Source organism: Lathyrus oleraceus, chromosome 1 (assembly GCF_024323335.1).
Source record: "Lathyrus oleraceus cultivar Zhongwan6 chromosome 1, CAAS_Psat_ZW6_1.0, whole genome shotgun sequence".
Taxonomy (NCBI): Eukaryota; Viridiplantae; Streptophyta; class Magnoliopsida; order Fabales; family Fabaceae; genus Lathyrus; species Lathyrus oleraceus.
The window spans coordinates 461,769,817-461,780,532 of NC_066579.1; the positions used below are offsets into that span (position 1 = coordinate 461,769,817).

Consider the following 10,716-nt stretch of genomic DNA (forward strand, 5'->3'; position numbering starts at 1 on the left):
AGTCATAGTGCCCACCCAATAGGGAAAGCTACAACCTAATTGGGAAAGGTCGTATCACATATATCAAAAGTTGCCTAATATAGCTAGCAAGCTCGAGGAATTGGATGGATAACTCATACCCAAAACATGGAACTCTGTCAATATGAGATATTACTATTTTTAAGTGGTGGGAAGGAGAATCATATGTTTATGAAAACTCTTGTAAAAGACTATGATCTTTGCAACAAGTTATTGTGGTTCGAATTTCAAATTATGTTGTTGGACTTTCATAGCAAGATTCTTCCTGTCCTATAGGGTAATTATATTGTTTGACTTTCACAGGAAGATCCTTGTTGCCCTACGAGGTAGTTATATTGTTGGAGTTCCACATAAAGATTCTTATCGCCCTATACGGTAATTATATTGCTGGACTTCCACAAGAAACCCCTTGCCTCCCAACAGGGTAATTATATTTGTTGGACTTCCACAGGGAGATCCTTGCCACCTCACAAGGTGATTAGATATATGAGACCTTCATTGAAGGATCCTTGCTGCCCTACAGGGTAATTATGTTGTTGGACTTTCACGAGAAGATCCTTGTCACCCCATTAGGTGATTAGATATGTTGGACCTTCACTGAAGGATCCTCGCCGCCCTACGAAGCAAATACCTTGTTGGAACGTTGCAGAAGAATTCTTGGTGCCTTGATAAGTCGCCCATTCAACGTCAATACTATGAATAACATAAAGGACACCATGTTGATAATGGAATATACAAATCTCCAAAGGCATAAACATAACCCTTAAAGAGAAACTCCTAAAAAGTGGGTATAGAAAATACCCCGTAAATGGCGAGAATACGAATAACGTACTAAATACAAAGAATTGAATATTCCCTAAGCAATGCTTGAGAAAATCGTCCTCTGAGGGACTCAATTAAAGTATCGCCTGAGGGACTCAATTGAAGTCTCGCCTGAGGGACTCAACTAAGTCTCACCCTAGGAACATAAATATCATTTGAAACTTCGAGATCGGACGATAGGAATAAACGCTTCGACATGGATCCTCGGGAAGGTCCGAAGATAAATTAGAGGTTAAAACACTTTGACCTCAATGAGTCCTCGTGCTTGAGCGACTATGTAGCGGTATAATTGAGAGAGCCTTGGGGAAGGGCGATTGGCATACCCTTAGTCCTTCTCGAGTCACCATTTCATTAGTTTGGGCGCCTCTTGTTTGGTTCGATCGCCTCATGTATGGATGTATCGCCTGAACTTCCTATTTCTCCGTCCATAATGCGTGATCGTGTCTGGAGCGTATATCAGGTCAACATTCGTTACATAGGAAGTCGTATGACTTAGCTACACCTCCTAAATTTTAGAGAACTAACCATTCATTCCTATGGATGTTCCTATATTCTAGGGAGACCTGATTCACTTGACTCATACCTCTGGGACTATAGATACGTCAGTGCAACAATAATGAAGGATAACCTAAGAACAATACTAATAACACAGAAAAATACCCTGATACTATTGCTTCTCACCTCAGGTGAGCAAACTCTCAATATCCTAATAACCATAAAGTGTCTATCGATCCTTATGAGCTAGAGATCGTAAACTATTTGTACTTTTAGCAAGTTCAACTAAATATTCACATATATTTTAAAAGTTGTGTATGTAAATTTGTACCACATGCCAAAGTAATTACAACCCAACAACTTTTAATATAAAACCATTTTCAAACACATGTCTCTCTACTATAATTTCTCGACAACTCACATTTCATCTCCATAGAATTGCTTTGATGAGGGCAACCTACCATGTGCCACTACCCCTCTCCTTCCGCATTCTTCACATTCAGACATGGCCTTCTTATTTTTGCCGCACACTCGCGCATGTGAATAAAGTGTCTCTTCTCCCCTTTGCGCTATTTTTATTTTGAGATTGCTAATTCAATGGTTTTTTAATTCGGAAGTTGTGAATCGTGATTTTAACACACTTACAATATAAAAAAATAGACTTGCACTTCTATCAAACATTATTACTAGATCTAATAAAAAAGGAGGGCATCTACCATATTGAAACTGATATAGGTTAAAAATTTGACCATCCATAGTAAAATACACATTTTGATTGTTTGATCAAGATTTTACCATCCGTATGTATATGTCCATATTTCATGTTGATATTTTAGATTTATAGGAGAAAAAAAATTATATATATATATATATATATATATATATATATATATATATATATATATATATATATATATATATATATATATATATATATATATATATATATATATATATATATATATATATATATATATATATATATATATATATATATATATATATATATATATATATATATATATATATATATATATATATATATATATATATATATATATATATATATATATATATATATATATATATATATATATATATATATCGATAGTGTAAAAAGTTTTATACTATCACTTTATCATTATTATCCGTTTGTATTATTTTATAAGAAGTTAAAATACTGGTTGTGTAAAATTCTTTTCCACGTTCAGTTTCACACATATTTAGAGGGGAAAACACGAGAGAGAGAATGAAATTTTTACTAAAGTATCATTGTTATGTATTGAGAATAATGAAAGTAAGATTAATTAGAGAGAAAAATTGTTAAAAAAATTTATACGGACCGTGCATAACAATTAATCTCTTAAAATAAATATAATTTTGATTAAAAATAATTATTTAAAAACTTGAAAAAAAAACACATAAAGCATGGTTAAAATAATTTATTACTGATATGATGCATAAATTATATTTTTATCTCTATTAAAATCATTTTTTTCATTTTCAACATTCATATAATTTTTTAACAAATTTTGTTTTTGAAAAACTTAAATTATATCATGATTAAAATTTAAAACCTGGACCCTCCAAATACTAGGAAAGCAGTTTACTTTTCGCCATACAAAAGTAGCATCACAAAAATATTACTTCACATTTTCTTATTAAATATAAATCCATTCTATCATTCATTCTTCCGAAATTCCGATAACCAATGTATTACTATGTCAAGAAAAACTGAATGCATTTCTTGAAGCAAATAATAGAAAGAAAAAAAAAACTAATATTGTAAGATGGTATAAATGGGAATGAATTCATAGAAGACACAAGTAAATATCAGTCTTCATATTCTGTTTCCTCATCATCTTCTTCGTTGTTTCCAGCATATCTCCAACCATCTTCAACATTGTCCCGATCCTCCTCGGTTTCTTCGCTGTCCTCATCGTAAGTTTCTTCTTTCACAGGCCAAGGTTTTTTAACCATGTTTAAAGTGGGAGGAGTTGGATTAGACCCTTTTCGTTGGGGAACTTTGGAAGGAGGCGCTTTCACGTTTGGCTTGGGCCGACTCTGCTTCTGACTTTTACCATTGGACTGTTTCCCACCATAAGCATCTTGATCACTTGCTTCATCCATTTCATTGTTGGCATTTTCGGTATTTTCATCAATGTGGCCGGGATGTGCCCTCCTGAAATGCAGTCTAAGCTTGTAAACATGTATGTACGCTTTTTCACACCCATCATACGGACATGCATATGGGCGATCAGAGGATGCCGAGCCGTATGCTGCCCCAGAAGGTTTAGCTGTTTTTGTTTGCTTTTCTGATTGTGGAGTAGCATACTTTGTCACCTCCATTGGAGTTGGTGTACTCTGCAATGAGGTTGAAACTGTCAATCAAAAATTGCTTGAGGTGATACTTTACATTCACAACACTTATTCATACACATTAACTTCTTCCACAAGTGAAGTTAGCAAGGATTTGACTCGTAAACATACAACTACTTCCTAATTATAAGCCCCCTTTGAAAAAAGATTTTGTCCCTAAACTTAAGCCTCACTGCAAATTATATAGACACGCATCAAATGTAATACTAACCAACCTTTTCATGATGAGAAGTAATGTGATTCTTTAGCTTGTATTCATGGGCGTATCTCTTCCCACAATCAGGGTATGGGCAAATATGATAGTTCTCTTGTGAATGTGTCTTCATGTGAGACCTCAGGTTAAAATCCAAGGAGAAGGCCTGCATATTGGCACAAGCAAATCTTAGAGTTCACCAATCAATAATATAATTAAAAATGAATCCATAGACAACATGATACTAAAGTTATCATTTCAGAATACAAAATTGATTTTTTGAAAATGATCCAAAACAGCAATACCATAAAGAAGGTTTGAATAACTGTCTACATCTTCACATATATATATCGACTCATGAACTAACTTAATGCCGGATTCATCCATGGGGCTGTTATGTTAAAAGATTCATATTGAGATAGACTCTTCAATTCACAGACCATGGTGAACATGGTGACAATGATTACAGTAATAATACAGTCATCCACCAAACTATATTTGGTGTACATTGCTTTGCTTCTAAAGAACAATTTTCCAAATCTGTTGATTATCATCTATATCAGCAGTCTAAGTAACCCACTACTGAGCAGTTATTTACCTCATTACCTGCCAAAATCAAGTGCTCAAATATTTGATCATTCCAATAGAAGAAAAGATAGATCGGTCATTAGGTTTTTAGTGCACAATAACAAAAAAAGTAATTGCTGATATTCAGGGTATGATGGAATATGCCAAACATGAAGCTTATTAAAAGTATGAACATGCAAACCTTAGAGATCAATAAACAAGAAGAATGGATAGATTTATCACCTTACCACAGCCTTCATGAGGACACACAAAATCCCTCTCCCCTGTATGAATAAGGAAATGTCTCTTTAACTTTGAGCTGTCCAGAAATTTCTGTAACAGAAACAAAATACTCTTAGCATTTTCTAAAAAGACCTGACATTTGGCAAACTCAAGATCTGTAAATTGAGACATAGCATTAGACAGGAAAAACTCTTTTATGGAACTTAATAGAAAATTTCATGAGCAATTATGGGTTACAATTAACAACCATACAACATACATGCATACATGCGTGAGCGTGCGTAACTAAATAGACCTGATATTAGGAAAATGGAAACTAGGACATGAATAGAGGTGAGTATAGATGTGGCATTATATAAATCAAAAAAAGATTATTATGAAGCTTCAAAAAAATTGTCAAGGGTACGTTTGGGACTTGAATATATTTTGAGGGCTAAATAGTAAATCTATATTATGATATTTTTAGAAAGGGTCATGCTAACTTGAGTCTAAGGACACATGTTAAGGATTCCCCCAAATAGTAAATATGTCTTGAAAAAAAGTAATTTTTAATTTTTTAAGAAATAGAATGCACAATCTCCAATACAATTTTTCTATCGTTAGTACACTAACAAATGCCCCAAGGGCACATGTTAGTATTTCCCTTTAAAATTTTGAAATAACAGCATCATAAATGGTCGTATAATACTTCCATCATTCACACATAATTCATTTTAAAAATATATTTTCTAGAGTTTTTTATTCAAAAAAGAAAAGTAAACCCTCCATCCAAGCATCTAATTATCTACAACGAACCTAGTGTGTTACAACCGTACAGCCTAACATACATATGTGCACTTGTGAGCGCGTGGATCTGAAGAAACAGATTCATTACCTTTCCACAGCCATCGTAATGGCAAACAAATTGCCTCTCTCCGTGGATGTGAGAATGCTTCCTCAAAGCACCCGCATCTATAAATGTCTTCCCGCAGCCTTCGTAGCTGCAAAGAAAAAGTACTTCAGTAGTTGGCTCGGGTTCTGGCTCAGGCGCTAGAGGTTCATTTTCCTTTTCTTTCAAGGCCTTTACAGCATCCTCTAAAGAAAACAAAACACAGAAAATTGTTAACGCAGAACAATGATAAATAAAATCACATACAATATAATACTCCCTTGGATGCAAACCAAGCTTGCTTAACCTTCACTTCTTCGTATGCTCTATAACCACAAAAATTACATGCTGTATTCATATTTACATCAATACAACCATTCAGAAATACATAATTTCGCAGATGGTTACAAAAGATAACTGGAAAGCAAGTTGCTATCAGAAACATAGCAGACAATTGCTAAATATTTTAAACTAAAAACCAATGTGGAAATCAGCACTGTGAACAGATTTAGCCGGGCGTGCGAGTATTTGAGATAGTTATCTCATTGTTTACTGTTCACATGAAATACGACAGGTTGTAATAATGCCACACAAGGCAATAGTTCGTTTTGTTAGAGTGCCACTTCAGCACCAGCCGTCTTAACCAATTCATTCATACAGTAGACTTATTATTATGAACCAACCATCATGAAATTAAGGACATAATGCACATACCAAAAACATTATGGTATCTATTGTCTATTTTCTAATTAGAAGCATTACAAAACATCACAAACTAGCATTATGAATACCCTGAGGGGAAAATAAGGGTGTTTGATTGGTGTGAAACAAATTCAACTTATCTAAATCAACATTATAGAGTCTAATCAGAAAAAGAAGAGAGGTCAATCAATGATGTGCCTTTGAGGTCAATGACTAGCCTTGGAAGTTTTTATTTTCTTTCACCATATACTATTTATACAACTAGTTTTATCCCGTAACTGAATAAAGGACTAACCTGTTACCCATTTCAAAAGCATGCACTTCCCACCAGTTGCAACAACATCTTGGGGAACCCTGAAAGTAACATTACTCTAATTGTTCACATAATAATATATTGAATTCCAAATTTTAAGAACAAACTCTCAATTCCAAATTTTGTCTATCGCTATATAAATCCAACAAATACCAATTCTCTCTATACGATACCACCAACACACACAAGTACGATCAAGCAGAAAATAAATATTTCTAGCGAGATTGAGGAAAAGAAAAAAAATTGAGAAGATAAAAGGGGATGGTACCATTGTTTCACCCATTTAACTGCAGGAGCTTTGGATTTGAGAAAGGGGCGTCTCTCGAAGAGAGTGTGATTGAAGTGAGTCTCCATTGTTTTGTCACCGAGATTGAAGAATTTTAGGGTTAGGGTTTGAAGGGGTGGTGAATTGAAGAAATTTAGGGTTAGGGTTTGAAAGGGGTAGTGAATGAAAGAAATTAGGAAGTAGTTCGTTGGAAGATGAAGCTTGGTTCCATTGCATGTTCATGTCGAATTCTTGCTTTTCTCTAAACGGGGAGATCGAACCGATCTAGACCGGACACGATTTGCAGATGTTGTGGACTATTTTCAAGTATAGGCCCAATTAGAATTGGGCTCATGAGTCCATTGTCTTTGCATTTGATTTTAGAGCATTTTTGTCACCCCTTTTATACATGACACCTCCAATATTTTTATATTATTGAAACTGTCTCTGCTATTATTTACCAATCAAAAGTTATTTTACGTTAAAAAATTTCACTTTTACTAACCTGTGAAAAATTAAATTTCTGATACTATTATTTTGGGGCATTTTTTGAAAATGAATCATTTTTATCGGTATTTTGTAAATTTTGATGAAAAAATACCATAAATTTTGAAAATTCCTATATTTTCCTGGAAAACCGCAAAACCATACTGGGAATTATTGAAAATTTCGAAAAGCTACTAAACCTTTCGGAAATTTTGCTTACACTCATAATTTCTGGTAGTGTAGAAAAATATTTTATTTGTGTGGTCTAGAGCGTTCATGGTCTTCTACAAATTCATGTACATATTTTATGCAGTTCTTCACCACTGACGCAATATGTTTTCTATGTAACAAGTTTAATTTTAAATGTTTTCTCGTCTCTATGATATTTATAGTTTAATTTTTATATGTTGTAAATGACAGTCATTTGAGTCTCAATGTGAAGTATCAATATGAGCACAAACTATTGGTAAAACAACATGGTATTATTGTTGTGACTATTCATTCTGATACTGCAAATGGGAAGCGAGGTAAAAAAGATAAATTAATTGTGGATTCTAAGAGAGGAGGAGACTACACAAGGAAGAATGCATTTGAAAGCAATAATTTCTCATAAAGCATTTATAATATGAAAGTTAAATGTCCTTTTAGGTTGAGATCTCTGTCAAATGGTAGCGGTTGGAAGGTGGTGGTTAGGTGTGAGTTGCAAAATCATAAACCATCTAAGGATTTAGAAGGCCATGACATATTGGGTCGTCTAAAAGATCATGAAAGACGGTATGTGAATGACATGATAAAGTACAATATGAGTCCAAGGTACATAGTTGCTACTTTGAAAGACAAAGATCCAGGAAACCTCACCAGTGTTATACAGGTGTATAAAGCTAGAGCTACATACAGTGCGAACAACATAGGTTCATTGATGGAAATGCAAATGTTGTTGAGTCTTATTCATAGATAAAAATACATGTGTTGGACTAGAAATAAGGAAGACACAAACTTGGTAGCTGATATCTTTTGGACACATCCTGATTTAGTGAAGTTGTTGAATATGTTTCACTTTGTGTTGATTTTTTATTGTACACACAAGACAAATAGGTAATGGATAGATGTTGATTTTTGATATATTTTGGACATATTTTGATTTATCATATTTTTGGTTATGTGCATCGTGATCATATAGATATCGGCTACCATTACTTGAGATTGTTGGTGTTACGCCAACAAAGTTGACGTTTTCAGTTGACTTTGCCTATTTGGAACATGAAGGGGGGAGAACTTCAAATGGGCATTAAAGAATCTCAAAGAGTTGTTCTCTTATGAGAATTTGCTACCGAATATTATGGTGACAGAATTGGAACTTCTGTTGATGAATGTCAAGGAAGTTGTGTTTCCAAATTCAACTCATATATTATGTTTGTTCCAAAATTTTAAAAAAATTGTATGAAATATAAATAGTATGTTGAATCAGAAAGACAAGAACATGTCATGGATCTATGGAACAACATCATGTATGTTAATAGAGAAATTGAGTTTGTCGAACACTTGAAGCACTTTGAGACTGTTTCTACTGATATTCATTTATTTGTTAATTAAGTATGTGAGTGAAACATGGTTGACACCTTATAAAAAAGGTTTTTTGTTGCTTGGACTAACATAGTCACTCATTTAGGGAACACAACAACGATTAGGTACACAGACGTCATTTTGATGTTATTACATTACTAAACATAATTTAACATATATTTCTATTTATGGTTTTTAGGGTGAAGACTGCTCATTAGAGACAAAAAAACATGTTGACTACAAGTCGGGGAGATTTATGTCGAAGTTAGGATGTTGTGAATTTCATGTTGAAGTTGCAACTAGGTTCAATCAGAGTCTCATTTCAAAAAAGTATTTTCAACATTGAGCACTGCTTTAACAGTCCATTTTATACCAACTAAAAAGGGTAAAATTTGTTGGTTCAAGCCAAGATGCACATGGTTGCTTCATTAGAATAACACATGGGTTACCGTGTGCGTGTCAATTTGTTAGTTTCCAAATACAAGACAATTGTGTTCCTTTAGAACCAATTCATGTTTTTTTGGAAGAAATTACACATTCAAGAGCATGATGTCACTCATAAAGAGAGTGGTACACAATTGGATTTGGAAGCAGAGTTTTGATCGGAAAAATAACAAGTGTACTATTTTTCCTATAGTAATAAAGGGGAAATTCCCCGAATGTCGATCTCAGGGACTGCAAGTTAATATTGAGTTCAACTAATCGTTCAATTAAACAAAAATTATAATTGGGATTTTTAAATTCAAAATTATAAAAATAAAGGCAAAAGAAAATAATGATGAAAATTAAGGGTTTGCAAGATAAGAAGAATAATGCCAGGAAAGGTGTGTGATTTATCCCTGTAACAACTCCGAGTCACTATTGCATCAACAAATATCAATTACTACCAGTTCTCGAGGGTATTTTCTCTCAAGTCCTTGGTGAGAAAACCTTTAATCATTCTATCCTAATTTCTTTGTCCATAGGCAATTAGGGTGAAGTTAAGCTTTATTATATCAAGAATGCTCTGACAGGGTATCCCTAATCCTATGTGATATCTACTACAGAGTAACCTTATGAAAACCTTACCAATGGCGGTTTTACCTAATTGATAACCATAGAATAATCTCGATTGGTCCGAAAGAGAAAGCATTAAACACATCAAAAGGTTACCGTAAGAATAATATTATAAATGCAAATGTAAACTCAAAGTCATTACAATTCTAAATCAGGGACATCCCCCTAGCATTGGGGGGTTTAGCTACTCATATTGTTTAAAACGAATGCAAGATAAAAATTACACTTTACAAGTAATTTGATGACTTGGATCTTCAATCGCTTTCGCTCATGAAAACCTTTCGCTCTCCGAATTCCTTGATCTCTGTAATACTTGATTGCTTGACAATTCTGGTGTTTGCCTCATTCTAAGATGATCTTTTCTTTCATAAAAGGTTCCTTTATATAGCGACAATTCTAAGCAAAAAGGTGTACAACTCCACCACTATCCTCAAAATCCCGATGATAGAAAGCCCGAAAAAAAAAGGGAAATTATGGGCTTGGGCTGACACGGGTGGTCGTTTCAGCTCATTGCTTAGCTTGACACGCCCATGGAGGAGTGATACGATTGGGGAAAGGCCTGACACGGGGCGTGTCAGGCTGCTGTTTCTTCGACTATCCTCCTTCTGCCTAACATGGCCCGTGTCAGGTGACACGGGTGGCCGTGTCAAGCCTCATGTACTGAAGATTTTTCATTCCTTTGCTTGGCGGAATTCCGCATTGTCTCGCTCTGAGTTCCTCGGTTCTTCCACCTGGACCTGTTGGAC

The 10,716-nt window shown here is 34.2% G+C and overlaps 2 protein-coding genes across 2 annotated transcripts; one reads left to right on the forward strand and one right to left on the reverse strand.

The window, feature by feature from the left end:
• Positions 1-2,967: 2,967 nt before the first annotated feature.
• LOC127085815 (zinc finger transcription factor YY1) lies at positions 2,968-7,160 on the reverse strand. Its single transcript, XM_051026368.1, has 6 exons — positions 6,869-7,160; positions 6,583-6,641; positions 5,592-5,791; positions 4,718-4,807; positions 3,930-4,073; positions 2,968-3,699 (listed from the first exon to the last, which is right to left on the reverse strand). The coding sequence occupies exons 1-6, from the start codon at positions 6,952-6,954 to the stop codon at positions 3,169-3,171; spliced, it is 1,110 nt and encodes a 369-aa protein (XP_050882325.1). The 5' UTR covers positions 6,955-7,160; the 3' UTR covers positions 2,968-3,168.
• A 467-nt stretch (positions 7,161-7,627) lies between these two features.
• LOC127115324 (uncharacterized) lies at positions 7,628-8,309 on the forward strand. The gene is made up of 3 exons (XM_051046903.1): positions 7,628-7,647; positions 7,772-7,878; positions 7,984-8,309. Exons 1-3 carry the CDS (start codon positions 7,628-7,630, stop codon positions 8,307-8,309), a joined length of 453 nt encoding a protein of 150 aa, XP_050902860.1.
• Positions 8,310-10,716: the final 2,407 nt, after the last annotated feature.